This window comes from Xenopus laevis, chromosome 7L (genome assembly GCF_017654675.1).
Source record: "Xenopus laevis strain J_2021 chromosome 7L, Xenopus_laevis_v10.1, whole genome shotgun sequence".
Taxonomy (NCBI): domain Eukaryota; kingdom Metazoa; phylum Chordata; class Amphibia; order Anura; family Pipidae; genus Xenopus; species Xenopus laevis.
Genome location: NC_054383.1, coordinates 105,943,503 through 105,965,958, shown reverse-complemented (window position 1 = coordinate 105,965,958; position 22,456 = coordinate 105,943,503). Strand labels below are relative to the sequence as shown.

The following is a 22,456-nucleotide window of genomic DNA, read 5'->3' as shown; positions in this document are numbered from 1 at the left end:
ACCACCATTCACTATTCCTCTCTCATCATCTGTTTCTCTTCATTCTGTCTTCTTGCCGCAGTTGGGGATATTAACTGACAGTTAGATCCAATATATCTTATCTTAGATATATCATATCTTCCTTTCCTAGCAGATGTATTAGAGCTCACTCAAATAACTGATTCCAGTACAAACAAAATAACTGACTTTTGCACAAATTCTGCATGTAGAGAGACAGTATTTCTGGTGATTTTAATAGAGTGAGCTCTAATACATCTTCTAGGCAAAATGAGCCCCCTTATAAGATATATTGGATCAACTGTCAATGAATATCTGACACCCAACTCCTGCATGAAGACAGAATGAAGAGAAACAGAGGCTGAGAGAGAAATAGTGAAGATAAACTTGATTATTTCAGAAACAGTGCAGAATATTTAATTGATTTGCCTTTTATTTCAGTATGCTGATATTAAATTTTCATTTTAGCGATAGTTCCCCTTTAAAGCCAATGGCCCTGTCTCCACTTCCCATTGGACAGGCATTGGTTAAAAAAGTAGCCCCGGCTCTAAAATCACTGGACCTTAATCTGTTAAGCTACCAATGGCAGCATCCTGGAGGCATTCAGCTGTCAGTAAATGCTGTGGGCTGAACCTGAGCAAAAGCTGGAGGGCCGACAGATGGGCAGACCTTAATATAAAGTGTAAAATGGTACCACTTTGACTCAGAGCCTTTCCTAAAGCTATACTCTATACTTCTCTATACTCTATACTTCTATGGTGCTGCGTACAACTTGCATAGTGTCAACAGGTAAATGTCTAATGTGACTGAGGTTTTTGTCTCTGTCTTCCTACATATAAGTGTATTCCAGGGCCCAGGAAAAGTTACCCTTTCCAGCTTCATTTCAATAAACAGCAATGGCTACAAGCAGCCATTTTGATCCAATTCATTTTGTTCCTATAGTTTCCTGAACTGCATCATCTGATGTCTCTTCATACAAAGTGGAGATAAGAAGTGAACAAAACTTAATTAGCATACTGTATATCACTTACTTCATTATGTCAACTAATTATATAACTAATTGGCCATCTTCTACTCCTCTGCAATTCTAATTTCACTGAATAGAGAGTGGCAGAATAAAAGGGAGGAAATAAAGGGATGTATCACACCAGAATCCCCATGATAAAATAAGTTCTTGTTCTATTAATAAGCAGAGTTTCAAGAGAAATGTGGCAATGGCAGGAGATGTGTCTCCAAACAAAGAGTGGCCCAGATTTCCAGCCATCCTATTTTAGAATTGAATAATAAATATTTTTCTTTCTAACGACAGACATCTGAAAGATAAAGTATGTCTCTGTGTAAAGCAACACTGTTAGTAACACTGCTTGGCCACTGCAATGTAAGTGCAAGAATAGTGGGGTCCGTAACTGTAGGGAGCCTGCAAGAGAATTAGAGGGTGAGTTCACCACCTGCTAAAGCCAAATCAATCCTCCCTCAGAAGCTCTAAAGCAGGACTTCTACTCAAACTATTTCAGTCTTAATAATTGATACGTCTACGACTTCATTACGCAGATCTACAGCTGAACCGCTGTGCCACGACTGCTCAGCCGCCGCTGCTACTTGTAGAGCCCAGATATACTGCTCTTTGATAACTTTAGGTTGCTCTTTCCCTAAAAAAGAGAGAGAGAGAGAGAGGTGGAATATATTAGTCACACTACTTTTTTCATCTGGAAGAAAAAGGTGCAGAAGATTCGGGCAAAATCTACAACAGAATAAGCCCTATGTCTCATAAACATAAAGAAATGAGCATTTATTTAAATGAAAACGAAACCATCCCATTGGTTTTCCCCTTGTTGGGACCCACAGCGCCCCCCAGTCCAGCTGAAGGATGTCTATGGTTTAGTGGCTATACAAAAGACAGAAAACGATGCTAACGCAGAGTTTTCAGCTTATCAGCTCATGTATGGGGTCCTCTCAGTGGTCTGCTCTACAAGTACCTGGTCAAAAATCATCCAGATATCTGTCAGGCAGTTTTTAAAATGAGGAGAACCGCATTGGTATGGTCCTCTTCTGACAGGTCTCTGCAGGCTGCAGTGTTGCCCAATTGTTGGCCCGATTTGGTCCAGAAGGCAGGTGGACAAATGGGCGCTTGGTGCCACTGTATCAGTCGCAAGAATGTAAGACTCTGCAGCAGGGTTTGTGCTCACCATTTGGGCCAGTCTCAATTCTTCGATTGCTTTGACTGGCAATTCAAGCACGAGCATTGGAATCAGACTTCCACACCATGGGGGGGTCTGGTTTCAGTATCAAGCTTTAATATCTGATCACAGCAACCCAAGCAGCAAACCACAAGTAACACAGGCCGTGAAGAAATCAGGGAAAGAAAATGTTAACTTTGCAAATAAAGAACAAAAATTCCTGTAACTCTTAAACCTGTGCCATTGTAAATCTTAAAATACTGTGTCCAAAAAGAATGTGAGGATCTCCAATAATAAAGAAACAAATATAAAAAGTAGAAAAATTTATTAGGACATAAGACCTATGTCTTATGTCCTAATAATAGAGGTGGTGTTATTACATACAGGGATACAAGAACCCATCTCCGGTGAGGCATACACATGCGCCATACTCAATATAAGATTTAAGAGTCCTGACCTCATTTTTATCTTCCTGTCTAGACAGGGTAAATACGAGCATCATCCATGCATATAGAAAGGCAGCTATCATCATCATCAAGCAGTGGGCGCTAACTACCTTCCAATCAAAATGTACAACTCCTGGCCCCGTGTCTCTGGAGATACTCACATAGTATCGGCTGCACCTTGTGCACAGTAGTTGATTTCTATTTGCCTTAGTAATTTAATGAAAGAGACCCATTAAAAAGGGCATCGTTGAAGAAACAAAAACCTCTTATAATAACAAGGTTACTCACCTTTGATTGTTCGAAGAAAGTGTCGAAAAAGTTCTGCATACGCTTCCCTATATCTTTCTTCGTGTGTTTGAGAACATAATGGAACTGATGTCCCATTCTCTGTAATGCCCAGTGGATTCTGATTGTCGATACGTAATGTCCCTTGAGAACCGTGTACCTTATAAATATACAAACAAATTTAGATTTTCCCTTAATAGAAGCCACTAATAGAATGGACAAACAGGCACTTTTGCATCAAAACCATATACAAATATCCAGTAATAATCTTCTTATTCTGCATACTATTTGTTATCATATTGATTTTTATGGTTTATAGTGAAAACCAAATAAAATATTTCAAATCAAATATCCAGTAACAAGGTTATGGCCTAATCTAATTGTATCAGCAAAGGGGAATTTTTGGGACAAGAGATCATTTTGTATTTAGGCTTCCATTTGCAGAAATTTCTCCTGATGCTTCTCAGCTCAGTTCTATCCCTCAATGTAAGAAGAGCAGTAAAGCAGAGCAGAGACAGTTACCCGGATGCTACTGTGTTTCTGCTGAAGGAAAGTTAAGGCACGACTGCCTCACATTCATAAAACAGACCAGACAGCATCTCAGGCCTGCTCCAAAAAAATTGCAATTTTTAAGGCCAGTGAACCAACTTAGACCTCATTTAATTTAGATGCCATATATTATTTATAATGGTCAACAGACAAAGAAATCATGACATTTTCTAGGTACATTTTAATGGCATAGGTAGTGTTGAATTATATTTTTAAATAGACCATGTTCAGTTTTCTGCCAAGTTTTAAGATTCCAAACCTGTTAAAATCCATAAAATATGTATTCAGTGCATCTCTAATTTAAATGTCAGGTTAACCCTCACTTTAAAAGAAAAATGTTTCTGGACAGAGAAATCGCTTCCTGTAAAGAAGATGTAGGTTGAAGAGGGAGCAGGAGTAGTTGCCCAGTGAATGAGGTTTTCTTGATATTTGTATATGGAGTTGGAAGGGTTTGTAGTAGGTACACAAGTGAATACAGTCAGGCTTATTTCTGATTGCAGGGTGCATCTAATATAAGGGCAGACTGAGTATTGGTTATGCCTCACCCTTGAATGGACATTGCCAGCCGACTCAGTGATTTCTCAGTGATTTCTCAGGAGGCTGATTGCTCCTTGCTTAGCATTAATACCTGCTAACCTATCTGTAGAAATAAGTCAAATCAACTGGACTTGCTGTGTTTTTCTTGAAGACGTTTCACCAGCCATCCGACTGGCATTCTCAATTCTGAATTGAGAAAACCAGTCAGATGATTGGTGAAACGCCTTCAAGAAAAACACAGCAAGTCCAGTTGATTTGACTTATTTCTACAGATATATCATGACTTAGATACACAACAATACCCGCTAACAAGATGATAAGAAAAAGAAGAGAACAAATGAAGACAAGCCATACCTCCAGCCTCTGGTCACAGCTTTTTGTACAGTGCTGACTAATGTCCAGACTAACGACGGCTCCACTAGCAAATTTCATACAGATGGTGGCAGTGTCTGCTTCCTTCATGGCACTCATATCTAGAGAACAGAAAAGGCTAAAGCACAGAGAATTCACAAGGCACAGTAACAAATCCATACTGCAGGAATACCGATTTTATGAACCCATTTTCCAATACAGCATGCAGTGAAAGAGTGACTCTGTTGCATGACACAAATTCCTTTGGTGCATATGTCAAATCAGACTCATAGCATTTAGGGCCTTTAACCCTACGTCACAATGGCGAGTCCTGAAAGTAATAAGCAGCAAAGGAATTAAACACATAATTAGAGATCAATTTTTTTAACGCATCAGTTAATAGTGCTGCTCCAGCAGAATTCTGCACTGAAATCCATTTCTCAAAAGAGCAAACAGATTTTTTACATTTAATTTTAAAATCTGACATGGGGCTGGACATAGTGTCAGTTTCCCAGCTGCCCCCAGTCATGCGACTTGTGCTCTGATAAACTTCAGTCACTCTTTACTGCAAGTTGGAGTGATATCAACCCCCCCCCCCCAGCAGCCAAACAACAGAACAATTGAAAAGTAACCAGATAACCGCTCCCTAACACAAGATAACAGCTGCCTGGTAGATCTAAGAACAGCACTCAATAGTAAAATCCAGGTCCCACATGCGACACATTCAGTTACATTGAGTAGGAGAAACAACAGCCTGCCAGAAAGCAGTTCCATCTTAAAGTGCTGGGTCTTTCTGAAAGAACATGACCAGGCAAAATGACCTGAGATGGCGCCTACACACAAATATTACAACTAAAAAAATACACTTGCTGGTTATTTGATTTTTACATTAAACAAAAAAATCAATAGACAGCAAATGCTATGCAGAAGAAGAAAAAAAAAACGGTATAGTCGAATAAATAGTATGTTATTATCAAACGTATAACTTATTAGAAAATTAACAAACTCACAGATTTTAATCTAGAGGCTATATACACACCTGAACAGAAGGCATGTCCCAGAGAGAAGACTGTGTCAGGGATTCTTTCTCCCAATAACCAGGTGACAATATCAATATCAAACATGGCAGTGTTATAGTAGAGTCCCCCTGCAACACACATAAAAAAAGAACAGATATTTACTTTACTTGCTATAATTTCAATGCAACAGCCAAATATATGCAAAGAGTCATATTTTTAGCATTTTATAGTAGCAGAGGCTGACCTATTGCTTGCATGTTTTTAATTCTGCACAACACTTTGGAATATTAGTTCTGATGTCCACTAATAACCTTAGGGATTTTAAGTAAATGATTGAAGTATCACTTAACTCTTTTTTTAACCCAATTTAATGCTCACACAGTTTAGCGACCCTTCTGTAATTCTTGTTATACACAGTAAGAAGATTTTTTTTTTTTTTCCAACCCACAAGTATAAACTAACTATATTTGAGTGAAAAAGTGTTTTGTTTTTTTTAAATGTAAAGTAATATTTGTAGATATAGATGTATATGTAGAGGTACACTAAGCAACTACGGTATATAAAATACACATATTCCTATTTTATCAATTGTTTTGCATAAAATCTGTATGATTATAATACATCTATGTTACAGTTGTAATCAAATGTAATTAATGTAAGGAATAATGTATCCCTCTACCTGCATCTGAACATTTAAACTACCATGTATTATTAAGGATCATGTATAAACTACTTTAATGGTCGCCTGTGCTCTTCCAGGCTCATGGGCTTGCTTGTGCGCATTTTAGTTAAACTGTCCCTTTTTCCCAATGTCCCCAGGAAGCCTTAAGAAATAATACAAAGATGGCAGTGCTTAGTAAATATGATGCCTATTGCTGTTAAGTTAATATCTTGGAATGTTCGGGGTCTTAACGATAAGGTGAAGCGGGCATTAGTTTTCAATTATCTTAAATCTTATTCCCCTCACATTCTCTTACTTCAGGAGACCCACTTAGTTGGGGGTAGGGTCTTGGCTCTCCGGAAACCGTGGGTTGCGTATAGTCACCATACTACATATTCCACTTATGCTAGGGGCACCTCGGTCCTGGTTAGGAAAGGCTTCCCATTTGATCTTATGGAGGTGCGTTCGGACAGATCGGGCAGATATCAAATTTTGGCGTGTGCTATAGCGGGGTTTCCCATCCTTATAGCTAACATTTACGTTCCTCCCCCCTTCGCAGACACAATACTTCATGACCTATATCAAACATTGATGCAACTGCCCCCCGCCCCAGTGTGTATCATGGGTGACTTTAACAATTGTTGTAACCCTCTGTTGGACAGATTATCCGCTCCTACAGTAACTACTTCTAAACTTGCTGATTGGGCCCGAGCATACAATTTGGTCGATGTATGGCGCTGGAAGTACCCCGAGCGCAGACAATTCTCCTGTTATTCTACTACCTATCAGTCATTATCTCGAATAGATCTTGCACTGCTTTCTTCGGACCTCCTCCCTAAAGTTCGAGAGGTTGGATATCTGCCACGGGGAATCTCAGATCATGCCCCTTTGCTTCTCTCGTTAGACCTTCTCTCAGACCCCTCACATAGAACTTGGAGGCTAAGTCCATACTGGTTGAAGGTCCCTAGTGTGGTCGGGGAATCCGCTGACTCTGTCACACAATATTGGAGTGTGAATTATGGTTCAGCGGATCCCTCGACTACCTGGGAGGCTTTTAAGGCAGTCTCCCGAGGTACCCTAATGGCTGCAGTGGCCAGAGCTAGGAACACTTCTAAAGAAACCCTACACCACCTTGAAATGGCAACTTCCCAATCTGAAACGGAATATATTGGCAATCCCACGCCACAGACGCATGGTGCATTCACTGCTGCTCTTCGGCGCCTCAGCTTGCATAGGTTAGAGCTGACTAAAAAGCAACTTTTACACGCCACCAGCACTACGTTTGCATATGGTGATAAAAATGGTAAGCCTTTAGCTTTCCTAGCCAATCCTCCCAATGGTACTTCTGCTGTCCCCAGGATACTCTCCTCCACAGGAGATATGCTGACCTCCCCGTCTGAGATAGCCCTGGAATTCAGTAAATTTTACTCCTCTCTGTACACTTCTACTGCGCACTACTCTAATGCTGACCTTCACGAGTATCTTAATGGGATTCCCATCCCGAATATCTCCCCTCAGCAAGCAAAGTACATGGACTCCCCGATTTCCCCTCTTGAGATTGCCGAAGCCATACTTTCCTTCCCCTCCGGCAAATCCCCGGGCCCGGATGGCTTTGTTATAGAATGGTACCGTATTCATTTACGCGAGATAGTCCCCAGATTGCATGAAGCCCTGATGTATGCCTTTGAAAATTTCTCTCTCCCTAAAACGTTCTCAGATGCGACGATTGTGGTCATCCCCAAACCAGGGAAGGACCTCACACTGTGCTCCTCCTATAGGCCAATCTCATTACTTAATATGGAAATTAAAATTCTCGCAAAAATTTTAGCTAAGCGTCTTGTCAAAGTTGTGTCTGCAGTGGTGGAACCTGATCAGTCTGGCTTTATGCCTTCCAAATCAACCAGCTTTAATCTTAGAAGACTGTTCCTTAATTTACAACTGAAACACGAAAATATGGGTTCCAGGCTGGTGGTGTCACTGGACACGGCTAAGGCATTTGACTCGGTGGAGTGGCCTTACTTATGGGAGGTAGTAACTAGAATGGGTTTTGGCCCTTCCTTCACTAAGTGGCTTCGGCTGCTGTACAGTGAACCAAAGGCATCCATCCGGGTTAATGGCATTACTTCCGTACCATTTCGCCTGTCAAGAGGTACTCGTCAAGGGTGCCCTCTCTCTCCGCTCATATTTGCGTTGGCAATTGAACCTATGGCCATAGCAATTCGGCAATCTCGGGGGGTACGGGGTTTCCTTTACAAGACAATTGAGGAGAAGGTCTCATTATATGCAGATGACACGCTCCTATACTTAGCAGACCCACATGAATCACTCGCCTCTGTACTTGGGATTGTCAAACAATTTGGTACATTCTCCGGCCTTCAGATTAATTGGGATAAGTCCATACTATTTCCCCTTGACGGCCAACTTCCAACTGGGGTGGCCGCGAACTGTAACCTAAAGGTGGCGGATAATTTTAAGTATCTGGGGATAACGGTACACAAAGATCCGACATTATTTCTGCAGCATAATTTATACTCCTTACTCCGTACATTCAAAAACACACTTGCACACTGGACCAAACTCCCTCTCACGCTAATAGGCAGGATAAATATATGCAAAATGATTTTTCTTCCTAAATTTCTTTATGTACTGAGTAATACCCCCTGCCACATACCCAAGAAAGCCTTGCTTGATTTAGACCGCACACAATCTGAGTTTATTTGGGGGAATAAAACGCCCACCCTGTCCAGAGCCACTCTCAATGCTCCTCATGATCAGCTGGGACTGACCTCTCCCAATTATGAGCTCTATTATCTTGCCTCCCAGGCCTCATATGCGGCCGGTTGGAAAGTGTTCGATGCTGACAACCCGGCATCCATAATAGAGGCACTCTATCTTACCTCTGTGGAAAGCTTACACAATGCTTTATATAGAACTCGAAAGGATCTTGGCCCTTTGTTACCTGTAATGGACGCCACTAAGAGAGCTTGGGATGCTATTGTGCAAATCACTAAAGCGGATACCAGTCTTTCCCCAGATTCACCTTTATGGGGTAATAGCAATTATCCACACTTAGCCACGTTCTCAGAGGTGGGAACATGGTCTAAATTTGGTCTAAAGCGGCTATCACAAGTATACGCTGATGGAACTCTTCGCACACTGCCTGACTTTCGCCAGACCCTCTCTCTGCCTGATCTGTCCGAATTCCATTATAACCAGATTAGTCACCTCTGCTCCACGCAATTCCCAACCCCTCCTCAGCACCTGCAATACACAGGGATGGAAACTTTGATTTCTCAACCCGCCAAGATCAAGCTCCTATCCAATACATATAGGCACTTAATTTCCAATAGGTATGATCCTCGACCCAGGGTGAAGTATAAGTGCGAGAGTAGTGGGGTTCATGTCGACCCTGATGATTGGGAAGAAATTATAGATAACTTATATATCCCGTTAGTAAGTGTAAGAGACAAGCTCATACAGTTTAAGATAGTACATCAAACGTACCTTACCCCTCAGAAACTATTTACTATGGGAAAAGTGGCCTCACCCAGCTGTCTGAGATGTGGTGCCCCTGTAGCTACCTTCATACATTTAATGTGGGATTGCCCAGTGATACTCAGATTTTGGAGGGCAATTTTGAACTTCCTGGCTACCGAACTGGAACTTCCCCAGATACTTAACCCTGCTACTTGTCTTCTGGGTCTCCTTGACTCCGTGATACCTAGAGTTAACACCAGATGCCTGATGCGGTTGCTCCTCTTTTACGCGAAGAAGGTCGTTGCCCTGCACTGGATGGGCCCATCGCCACCATCTTTGAGTAGATGGATTGGACTGGTTAATTCGCAACTGGAACTGTACAAGCTCACGTACCTAGCACGTGGATGCCCAAAGAAGTTTGAGAGTATTTGGAACCCTTGGCTCGAGTCGCCAGCCACCTCGACCAACTATTGATGGCCACTTCTTCAGCCGTATCCCCTTCTCCCCACTTTCCCTTTCTTTTCTTTCCTTTCTCACTTGCTTTTCTTCCTTCTAATTTTTCTGTTGTTAAATTTCAAAAAAATTAACCTTTAAAAAAAAAATATGATGCCTATAATGGTTAAATTTTTACTCATCAAGAGCACCAGTATGGGTAGTGGGGGGGGGGGGGTAAGCAATATTTTATACGCAGTTTGGTTCCTAGTGGCACTCAACCAAGTACAGGTATGGGATTCATTATCCGGAAACCCGTTATCAGAAAGCTCCAAATTTTATCCAAAATAACACAAATTTTTAAAAATTATTTCATTTTTCTCTGTAATAATAGAACAGCACCTTGTACTTGATCCAAACTAAGATTTTATTAATTGGAGGCAAAAGCAGCCTATTGGGTTTATTTAATGTTTACATGATTTTCTAGTAGACTGTCTTAAGGTATGAAGATTCAGATTACAGAAAGATCCATTATCCGGAAAACCCCAGATCAAGAGGATTCTGGATAACAGGTGCCATAACTGTATTAACTTTTACATTTTTGGGATCTTGACTATATCTTACCTGACATTTTTAGGTTATTCAGAGGAACAGAGGGATATATCCGGCTGACTGTTGAGATTTTCTGAATTCTCCCAAGAGACTTGTTCTCACGTACTTTCTCGTGCAGGAACTTAAATGCTGGGTCAAACCGCCTAAAAAAAAGCAAACATAATTTTTGTTAATTTAGGTGCTGAGATTTTCATTTTTATGTTGTTTTTGTTTAAATATAGAAAAAAAAGCACAACTGAGATTTATAAAAATCCTGGAAAAATATGACCACAAAAATTAAACAAGTCAGTCCTAAGAGTAAATCTGTTTTGGGGGTCAGTGATGGTAATCGTATAGCATTTTTAGTTGCAGGTTGAAAATATGCAGAATAGGAATGATAAATAAATACATAAATAAATAAAGAAGACCTTTGGAACGGTTTCATGGTACATCTATAACATCCTAAAAGTGTATTTAATGGTGAACTTAATAAATTGCAGGCTCTTAAAGGCACCAACCTCATCTCAACACCTTGCACCTAAGTATTTATTATTAATGTTTCATTTATAAAACTATACCCATTTTTGTGTTTATACATTATAAATCAGTCCCACATTAAATAATATTAGTCTCTTTCTCTGCACTAACCGCCATCTGTTTTTCAAAATACAAAGCTTCTTACTTATAAAAGCCACAGACCAATGGCTTCCCATATCTGTCTGCTTCATCAAAACAAGCCTCCACCGTTTGTCGACTGGTACTTAAGAGCTTCTCGCACAGCACAGCCTTCCCTTGGGGATTAATAAAAAAGCAAAATATTCACATTCGATCAATCAGACATTCATATAAAATCAAGGGTTTGGAATTTGGGGAGGGAATACAAAAACAAAAGGAATGTGAAAGAAGGAAGAAGGACAAAGAAACAATTAATCACTGGGTCATTATAATTGCTATACTCAGACCCAAGGCAGCACGTTGCGGTGCTGAAAAATGCACCCGCACATGGTACTATTCTACTTTACTATATCTTGTTTCTTGTTCATGGATCCTTTGTGGATGCCCCAGCAGAGTAAAATATGCACAGTAGAGTAAAAGTTCAGTTTTAGTTCCAATTATACTCTCCTGCACGTGTGAACTGCCCTGGGCACCTGCAAGAAATCCCGTGGCAGAATTAGAACAAAAGGAAAAGATGTGAAAGTAATGAAAGGGCCATTCACTTAGCAGCATGGTGGCACAGAGGTTAGCACTTCTGCCTTGGCTGTAACTGACCCTAGCAATTAACTGGCACTTTTAGTTTCACGTTATTTAGTTTAACTATTGTAAAAATCTCACCCTAAATGGCTTTCAGTATGGGTCCCCCACCTACTACTCTGGCTCCACCTGATGGCACTAATACAATAACACAAAAGCAAGCAAATTAGAAACAGATTTCCAAAATCCATTCCGAGAATAGAAGGTTTGCTCATAACAGTCCATTATTCACTATTATTCCATGAGCATTAGACACATTTGGTTTCTTACCAGCTCTTAAAGTCTCCAGAGTCATCACAGCAGCTACTTCTGGTAGAGAACAAATAATCACCCCTGATACTCTGAAAGACAAGGAAAAGGCTTGTAATGTAAGCTGGAATAAGGTCACAATAAGTTGGGTCTGTCTGGTTAATGCAATTTTAGTTTATAGAGAAAACACAAGGATAAAGATATCAGAGTTTCAATTTAAATGCCAACTTATTAAACACACATGCTCTGTCTCTAATTTGTATTTAGCACACATTAATGGCTCTCTAGAACCCATCTGAACTGGTTCATGGCTCTTATGTAAACAAGCATCTGAAATTTTTAATAAGCTAACCAGGGCCACGCTTCCAGAGATTTGAAAAAAAACTAAATTGGTTGCACAGAAGTCAGCACAATCTAGAGCATGCATCTGAAATGGTATTAGAAGTGACTATTGTTTAGAAGATTCATCTTTTAAAATCACTGAATATATATTATGGCACCTTCCAGTGGAAAAACATGTATTTAAACAGAGTGCATAATTTATGTGCAAGTTGTAATTATTAAAGAATAAAGGTGGGAGCAGCAAACGAATGAATGAACAAAGCATGTGCAGGATGGTGTGTATTTGGGTGACTGAAGCTTACCGCCGGTCATTGAGAACAATATCTACATCCTGTTCCTGCAGCACCCTGGTCTTGGACAGTATTTCACTGCTGAAAACCCCTTCAACTTCAGACCTCTGGTCTTCCACAATGTAATAAAGACAGCACCCATTTTCTTCATTTAAGCTCCGCAGTAGTGCCTTACTGGCATAACTTACTCCAATTATTGCAAGACCAATTTGATTTCCTCTGGTATTGCTACTGGTATAAATCCCTCCAGGTACCACACTGTTGGAAGCTTCGGATATAACGTGCCTTTGGTTGGTGTGCTTTGAAGACATAGGTGGATTTCGTATATGAATAGCACCAAATGATGACTGATGGGTGGAGGACGTAGATGGGGTTGCATCTTCTCTGCCTGATATAACACTGGTAGTAGAACTGATGGTGTTCCGGTGGACAGGAAGCAAGGGTGGATGGTGGTATGATGGTGGAGAGGGTACTACATTACCTCTGGCACTTGTACTGATACTAGAACTGCATGGATTAGAGGGAAGTATAAAAGATGTCTGTGGAACCAGAGATGTGTCCAGTCCCATAGGAAGGCTTGATCCAAGATCTGCACCAGTCGATCTGAACACAAATAGAAAATAATGCATTATAGATTTTTAATCAGAAATAAAACCTACAACAATATGGTGTCATTCAAATAAGGATATTAGAAGAGGGCAGGGTGTTGTAGAGGTGTAAGGAATGTAGTAGGGGCAGTTAACAGGGAATTATTTGGGTGGTTATGAAAGTGGTTGCAGAGGAAACTGGAAGTGCACTGAAAGTTGTGGGGGTTGAAAGGAAGGTGGGAAGGGAGTTTTAGGGCGAGGCAGTAGTAGACCAGGAGTTGAGAAAAAGGCAGGGAAATGTTGTTGGTGAGTAAACAGAAATGCAGCAGTTAAAGTAGAAAGGAAGTATGTTTTTGCTTGGGGATTCTGAAAGTTAGGCAACCAAAAATGATTGTATTTAGTTACCTGGCACCCCGGCCAGAGTTCTTCCAGCGAGCAACACAGAGCAACCCTCTTCCTGCTTCTTCTTTCTTCTCGCGGCTGCACATGCGCAGTAGAGTGAAAAGCCGAACTTTAACGATAAAAGCCACTGTTTTATGCGTCTGCCCCGGGAAATTTGAACAACGAAGAAGAGTATCTATCCGTGGTGCTTACTGGAAGAACCCTGGTCGGTGCAGTTTTCTGCTGATAGGAGCACTGGCCCGGGGGATCAGGTAAGTAAATAAAACCACTTGGGGTGCCTAACTTTTGGCACCTCCAAGTTAAAATTATTTTCCTTCTCCTTTTACTGACATTTGTTGTATGAAGGTGATTAGAAAAGGCAAACAGTGGGTAGAATGTTGTGGACATTAGGGAGAATGGCAGTAGTAGGAAGAGAGTTGCCATAAATCTGGAGTTCTAGAAGAAAGCTGAAGTGGGCAGGAAGTTGTTGAAGTTTGAGTAAGAAGGCAGAATTGAGCAGGAAACTGTAGGATTAAGAAGTATGGGAGTAGTGGGAAGGGAACAGTTCTGGAGTGCCTGTGGCATTGAAGAAAGGTTGGCAGTACTAATCAGCTGGTTGTATCTAAGGCTCCATTAGTATATAAAATGCAGCACGAGCAGGGGGCAAACACCAGGACTTGCAATTTAGCCCACCTAACAGACCCTTGCTTGCCTGCCAGTCAGCATTCCAAAGAGAACACATGCACTTTTTGTAAAGTACAAGTGGGCTGCTCGATAACATTTCCAAGTAAGCTTCTAATTGGCAGGGACATGCAGTAGCCCACTTCATACAGAAAGCAGTGACTTTTTTGAAATTACGAAGAGTGGACTGAGAAGGTGTTCTGTTGAAAGGCAGAGACTTGCAATGGTGGTGAGGGAACTATGACGAACAAGGCAAAGTTGTGCTCACCACTAATTTTTAAAACCATTAGGCAGGGGTGCAGACGAGATTGTGACCACTAAATACGTATAGAGTCCTCTGCACTCAACCCATTATCAATATTTTTTAAGACATTGATCACTTTGACGTAGTTGGCCAGCTTAAATATATTGCAATATATGGATAAACAATCCCTGTTTCGTTTAAAGGGTAAGGCATTTTTAGTATCTTAAGCACAAAATGTCTTAAATATATTGATAATGGGTTGAGTGCAGAGGATCTCTTGTATTTGTCTATATGTATTTTGTGGTCACAGCCTCATTGCACCCCCGCCTAATGGTTTTAAAAATAAGTGGTGAGCATGACTTTCCCTTGTCTGATATACATTATACAGAAGCAGTGGCCAGCTTCATGTTGTAGCTCCCACCCTTTCCAGCTATAGTCAGATTATCCCAGGGGTGGCCAATAAAAGGGCAACTACATCTGGGTTTTAACTTTGAAAGCAGCAAGTAAGTTGCAGGTAAAACTTAGCGGTTTTCTTTTTTGAGAACGGTTGAATTCTCCTTTAATGAATCAGATGCAATTTGTGTGTCGGACTGGCAAGATATGGGATGACTGTAACATAGTTGGCCAGCTTAAATATAATGCAATATATGGACAAACAATCCCTGTTTTGTTTTAAGGTTAAGGTAGCTCAAAGCACAAGATGTCTCAATGTCCTAAATATATTGATAATGGGTTGAGTGCAGAGGATCTCTTGTATTTGTCTAAATGGTGGGAGGGAGTTTCTCCTTTGCATATTGTATGATGCCAGTACCTGCATGTGCCACAGGAATCAGAGGGAGCAATTACTGACACGTGTGCTTTCCCTTTGGACAGAAAAGCAGCTCAGACTCAAATCATGTTGAAGCTGTGCATGCTTTTTACTAGCAGAAAAGTATGTATACATAAGTGAAGATGGCTGGCGGGATGTGATGAAGACATGTTTAACTTATTAAAGAGGTGGTTCACCTGCAAACAACTAGTTGTTTCAGATAGATCACAAGAAATAACTTTTACCAATGACTTTCTATTCTCTATGTGTGACCATTTTTCTAATATTGAAGTGTAAAGTGTCATTTTTCACCTTCTGAAGCAGCCCTGGGAGGGAGGGAGGTCGCCGACCCTGTAAACTGTTCTAAATGGATACCTTTAGTTGATACATTTCTTATCTTTGTCCCTGCTGAGCAGAATCTCTGGGTTTCATTACAGGCAGTTGTTAGAATTGAGTTGCTAATACTCCAGAGATGCTGCTGAGAAATGTATCAACTAAAAGTTGCAAAATTTTAACTGTTTATAATCTGCATCTGAATTACTGAGCTGCCAGACTCAAACACCAGAGACAGGAACATTCAACTTTAAACTTTGATTTTGGAAAAACAGTAAAAAAATAAATAATGGAAAGTAATTGAAAAAAGTCTTTATTTCTGGGGAACAATCTAAAAACAACTGAAAAAAAAGTTTTAGAAGGTGAACAACCACTTTAATCTGAAATATCCAAAAGAAGACAGAGCTGCACTTCACTCTTGATGTTAGTAAGTCCTGATCTATCCCCTTTTTATATACTTATGTGTACATTGCATCCAGGCCCATTGATTCATGTCTGTATCTGCTTGTATACTATTGCTCCTTATCTTTTCCTTTTTCAGCATCACAACTCTCATAACTGTAGGTACTTAAAATAAGAAACACTTACAGGAGAAGAGGGGTTCTAGTCCCATGTTGCTTAATCAGACGCCGGTTCCTGTAGTGCCTTCCTGAAGCTAAGTGCTCTAGGATGCGATCCCTTCTAACCCGCATGGGCAGCTCACAGGATTTGCAATACAGAGTTTCAACCACTGAAGTCTCTCCGGAATCCTTGTGTTCGATTAAATGTCTTTTTACGGCCAGATCTGTGAATTCGGCAGCATAATCATGCAGGGTTTTCTTTTTCCTTCCCATGCTGACACTTTAATGTTAGTTCCCGACTACGTAAAAGCGATGCAGGATCACATGGTACTGAAGAGTTTACGATGATTTTGTGACTTACACTTTACACTTTACCCTTGACTTCCGTGTCATCTAGGACGCAAATCACACACAGCCAGGGAACGCATCCTGACACTTTGAGCAGTTTTTTTTAAGCCTAGCAAGAATAATATTGTTTTCTTTCAGTAAAGGATGAGAAGGGCCAGCTTCTCCTTTATTCCTGGTGTCACAAGTTTAATCACTTCAACGTTTGTATTTTATTTCCTCAAATTCTTTCCCTCAGAGTGGTCCATGCCATCAACAATGAACACAGCTTTTGTCTGACAGAGAGAAAAATAAAGTTAGGCGAGGGCATGCATTATTTCTTTTGGCTGTCAGGACAAACTGTAAGTGAACATTCAACAACAAGCAGAGAGCTGCAGGCTAAACCTTTGTGTGTGTCAGGCTTGCAGATAATGAGGAGTTCATTACACAAAGGGCTCATCAGTGGAACGTTAATTTAACTACCTTCTCCTACAGTTGCTCACAACAACCAGGAAGCAGTTAACTGAAATAAGGTTTAAAACGGATCTAAACCCAAAACCAGTTCTTTCGCATAATAAAAGAAAAAGTAACCTTAAAGGAACTACGTGATATTTTCATTACTTTAAAGGAATTGTTTAGTATAAAAATACAAAAATGGGTAAATAGATAGGCTGTGCAAAATAAAAAATGTTTCTAATATAGTTAGTTAGGCAAAAATGTAATGTATAAAGGCTGGAGTGACTGGATGTGTAATATAATAGCCAGAACACTACTTCCTGCTTTGCAGCTCTCTTGGTTTGCACTGATTAGTTACCAGGCAGTAACCAATTGGAGATTTGAGGGGGGCACATGGGTCATAACTGTTGCTTTTAAATCTGAGCTGAATGCTGAGGGTCAATTGCAAACTCACTGAACAGTTATGTCCCATGTGGCCCCCCCTTCAAGTCGCTGACTAACTCAGAGCTGCAAAGGAACTAGTGTTCTGGCTATTATGTTATATTATATTATCCAGTCACTCCAGCCTTTATACATTACATTTTTGGATAACTACCTATATTAGAAACATTTATTATTATTTATTTTGCACAGCCTATTTATTTACCCAGTTTTTATTTTTACACTGAACTGTTCCTTTAAAACACTTTCATTTTTTGGTGTTACTGTTCGTTTAATGTTTTCTTGGCCCCAAGAGCTCCCATCCACATAGATATTTCACTACATAGATGAGCACTGTGCCTGGACCTAAGCATTATTTACTTGCATATAAAGCTAATTTACTGGATTTAAACCCATCATCGCTCCCTTTCATTTCACATTGTGCCTTAAAGGGGATGGAAACCCAGAAACGCAATTTTTAAAAATGTCACTCTAAGCAACTGTACAATGTACATTCAGTGCAATGGTTTTAAAATGCTCTGTAAATGTATGTGCTACTGAAAGCAGTATTTCTTTAGCCCTTTCTTTACTCTTTGCAAAGTGTCAGCTCATCTCCAGCAAAAACAGGACTGTTAAAAGGGTTGTTCACCTTTAAATTAACTATTAGTATGATATAGAGAGATAATCTGAGACAATATGCATTCATTTTTCATTCTTTATTATTTGTGGTTTGAGTTATTCAGCTTTTTATTCAGCAGCTCTCCAATTAGCAGTTTCAGCAATGCGGTTGCTAAGTTCCAACAAACCCTACCAACCATGCAACGATCTGAATACAAGACTGGAGAGAGTGAATAGAAAGATGGCTAATAAATAGCTATAACAATACATGTGTAGCCTTACAGAGCATTTGCTTTTTCGATGGGGGTCAAAGTTAAAGGGGAACTCCAGTTTCCAAACCAAAATTTGATAAAGAAGCCCACATAACACAGAAACCCTGAATATACTCATCACAGTTACCAGTTTCTTCAAAAAGAATGAATAAATGCCACTTCTTTTCTTTCGGCATCATTTGAAATCCTGGCAGGGAAGGAGGGACTAAACACTGATGTTACAAATTGTAACAACTTCTACACAGCTTACAGACAGCACGCAGGAACTACATAACCCACAATGCATTGCACTATGATGTTCTGTTCCTTATTGAAATCATGTGTGCAGGGAATTGTGGGGTTTGGAGGATGAAGGCTAAGGACAGCTGTTAATACAAAGTAACAGTAGTCAATCAGCTCAGCAAAGTAGTCAGAGAGATCAGCAGGAGAACAGGGGTAAGCTTAGGGAACTGTTCTATACCATTAAAAATCATGAAAAGTCTGCATATTTTTTAATTGATGTATATTGAAAAGTTGCTTGAAATTATGTTTACTTTTCAAAAAGCTAAAGTTATGTTTGTGTGGAGTTCCCCTTTAATGTAAAGGCAAACAATCCTTTAATCATCTGGCTTCTGCCACATTGTTTCAAGAGTCAAGAGCCACCAGAGCAGAGAATAGAAAGAAAGGGACAGGCTGATAATTACGTTCAGTAGCAATGAATGATATTTCCAAATAACTTTAAAACGACATCAAATGTATAAAGAATGCACGTTGCAGAGTGGCTCGGAATTACATGGGGGGACGCACTTTTTCGAGTTGACACCCCCTTTGAAATGGAATGATACAGCCCAGGAATGAATTAGGAATATCGGGGTATTTTTTCCTCAATTCCTTTGTTTAATTAACACGTTTTATAAATTATTCTGCCACTTCTGTTTTGGGAACCTGTAAGAGATTTGATTTTTTTGTTTCTTTTGCATAACAAGTAGTGTGGCAGCTTCCCCATACTGATCGACAATGAATGCGATTCCCTCACAATAATACACACCGCTTTTCGCGGGACACACTCAATTCTCTTAACAAAGACCGAAGTCCCGAATCGCTGCTTAAACGCCCCGCAAAGCCGTAAATCCCCAGCTCCTTCTCTCCTGCCGGACAGCTCGCCACGACGTCACAAATCTCATCTCGCGGGTTTTGGCGGTACGACTACGCGCATAGAAGCGTAGTGACGCAATACGTAGCCTCTGTGAGGGGTTAGCGTAAGGGCAGGATACATTACAGGGTGCTGGCACCAAAGCCTCAGATACTAAATCTCATAGTCAGGGCTCTTACTGAGCGCCATTAGATATTCTTTTCCCAAACTGACAACGAATGATTACGTTTGTGTGCAAGCTATTAACTAATAAAGTACAAAGGGTTCTGATATTTGTGTAAACAAGGTTCAGATGTTTTCATAAACTGTGTAAAATGGAGCCAAAGTATCCTATGTCTGGCATTACAGGGTCCCAGTATTTTTGTGCAAACTGACCTTATTTAATAGATAGAGTTGCCACCTTTTCTGGAAAAAAAGACCGACCTTTCTATATCTTTATCTATTTTCCCTATTAATAACATTGGGATCAACCATCGTTTTTACCGGCCAGGCCAGTAAAATACCGGCCAGGTGGCAACCCTAGTAGTAGACAATGGCTGAAATGAAAGTTCCCAGGACAGAAAATGGCATTGGTGAAGACTGGTTATGGTCGGGACTAGGCCAATATTTAAAAAAAAAAAAAATTAGGGACAAAATATTTCTAATTTGGGAGAATATTATGACTGAAATATGCCAACAGTGACGTTTAGATTGTACGCCTTTTCGTTTACCGTGGCATCGGAGAGTCTCCGTGATTTTTGTGGCCATAGACGTAAAAGAAATTGGAAAAGATCTTTCCAATAAAGATCGTTTGTTTCAATACACATGTGTAGAGCTGAATCGTCAGATATACAGGTAGAAACAATTTAATTCTACATGTATCTGACGATTCAGCACTAACAATAGCCGATGTTTGGGTGACTTCAAAGGCTTTCCGTCCAGCCCAATCGACCGATATCCAAGTCTTCTGCCGATATCAGTTGGCTCGTCTCACCACCATACACGCACCGAATATAGTACGAAAATTAATAAGATATTATCTGTGCGTCTAATAGTAATCTTGAGATTTTAGCCTTTTTTTTTTTTACATCGGAGAGTATTTTTTGTGAAAACAAGGGCTAGTTATACAATTTAAGGGCAGAACAAGGGCTAGTTTAGGTGAAGACAATGGGTGAAATTGAGAAGTATATTTTTACTCGTTGTTTTCTCTGAACCTAACTCCAAAGGGTACAATAAAGATGCAGACACGGGATCTTTGGTTTGTTTAGCTGTTGCAGATGCGAATGTTGAATTTAAGCAGACTTGTACCATTAGCAAAATAATTTAGTCTGGATGCATTTGCTCCGGCTGAGGACAGTAAGGCAACATGAAACTTTAATAGCACTAAGTTAAGTAAATCTACCTTATCTCTGTAGTTCCCTGTCTGCTTTTTTCTAAGTCCAGTTTATTGCCTTTAAGCCAACCCAGCACCTACCCAGAAGTTACTGCGCAGGTTGAATCACTAGATGTAGTCCCAGTTAGGTGCTTATGATGAAATCTAACTCCAAGAAACATACTGCAGGTTTATTGTGCCAACAATCTGGGCAACGCTTTGGGCCAACGCCCTTTCTCAAGCCTGTGTAACACCGCTTTCTAAGGGGCACATTTACTTAGCCTGAGTGAAGGATTCGAAGTAAAAAAACTTCGAATTTCGAAGTTTTTTTTGGGGTACTTCAACCATCGAATAGGCTACTTCGACCTGCGACTATTCGACCATTCGATAGTTGAAGTACTGTCTCTTTAAAAAAAACTTTGATTACCTACTTTGGCACTTTAAACCTACCAAGCATCAATGTTAGCCTATGGGGACCTTCCCCATAAGCTTTCTAAGCTTTTTTTGATTGAAGGAAAATCCTTCGATCGATGGATTAAAATCCTTTGAATCGTTCAAAGGATTTAATCATTCGATTGAACGATTTTTCCTTCAATCGTTGTATCGAAGTATTTGCGGTAAATCCTTCAACTTCGACCCTTAGTAAATGTGCTCCTTGATGTATGCGTTAGGAGGAAGTGGTAAACAAGCCCCACCTTCCACAGTGAGGTACAACTCCCATGATGCTTAGTGATTCAATACAAAACATCCAGTGAAAATGATCCATATTGTGTATAATATACTCTTTGTGTCCATAAGTCCAATTCACAAGTCTTTGTTAGTGAATCACACACTCTCAGTGGCCATGAATACAATTAACAAGTGATGTGTAATTTTCTTAGTCTAAGGAAATCCTTATTGTATCCTAAGTAAAAATGTCCATATTAAAGTGTGAATGTCTAAAAAAGCTAACGGCTATATTTGCTCATAATGAAAATACATTGGTACATTCAAATGCATGTTACTTAGAAATTGATACTAATTGCTCAAATCTTGGGTTTCATCCCAAGACCAGGAGCTGTCAAATAAACAACTGAACTGAACAAATGAACAACTTATACTATTGGATCTTAAATAAATGCCATTGGAGTATACTCCCGTTTAAGCCCTCCGGGAGTTAACTTTCCTAATGAGTGTATCCATCTCATCTCAAGTTTCTTAAGGCGAAAGACTCTATAACCCCCTCCTCTATGCGGTCCCACATCATCTATTAACTGATAGCATAACTGGCTGACTGTATGTTTCTGTTCTTTAAAATGTAGGGGCAGAAGAAGGTGTGTATTTTAACAGCGGATATTAGATTTATGTTGCTTTATCCGATCTTTTGTATTTTGCGTTGTTTCCCCCACATAGGCCAAGCTGCAAGGGCATTTTATTAAATACACCAGTGCGTAAGAGGAATTATGATAAAATCTAAAATCCATCACTCTGTTCTCTTGAGTTGTCTATATTTGTTTGACATACAGTGTCGGGTGAGCTGGTACAGAAGGGGATGCTGTGTTTTAAAGAACCCAGGGAAGATATATATATTTTTTTTTGAAGAAAGTGAATAATAAGTTAAAGGGAACTTACTCAGGGGAAAACATGTTTTTTTAC

The 22,456-nt window shown here is 40.0% G+C and overlaps 1 protein-coding gene across 1 annotated transcript; it reads right to left on the bottom strand.

Annotated features, from left to right (window-relative positions):
- Window positions 1–1,082: 1,082 nt before the first annotated feature.
- LOC108696623 (myo-inositol 2-dehydrogenase) lies at window positions 1,083–19,526 on the bottom strand. The gene is made up of 10 exons (XM_018226151.2): window positions 19,366–19,526; window positions 16,277–16,868; window positions 12,667–13,257; window positions 12,044–12,114; window positions 11,205–11,313; window positions 10,556–10,686; window positions 5,382–5,489; window positions 4,346–4,464; window positions 2,909–3,065; window positions 1,083–1,646 (listed from the first exon to the last, which is right to left on the bottom strand). Exons 2-10 carry the CDS (start codon window positions 16,519–16,521, stop codon window positions 1,498–1,500), a joined length of 1,680 nt encoding a protein of 559 aa, XP_018081640.1. The 5' UTR covers window positions 16,522–16,868; window positions 19,366–19,526; the 3' UTR covers window positions 1,083–1,497.
- Between the last annotated feature and the right edge of the window lie 2,930 nt (window positions 19,527–22,456).

Coding starts and splice junctions, on each gene's coding strand:
- LOC108696623 (XM_018226151.2), bottom strand. CDS start 16,521: ATGGGAAGGAAAAAGAAAACCCTGCATGATTATGCTGCCGAATTCACA. Junction 10,687..11,204: donor TTGGTCTGTGGCTTTTATAA/GTAAGAAGCTTT, acceptor GCTTTTTTTTAG/GCGGTTTGACCCAGCATTTA. Junction 5,490..10,555: donor GAATAACCTAAAAATGTCAG/GTAAGATATAGT, acceptor TGTGTGTTGCAG/GGGGACTCTACTATAACACT.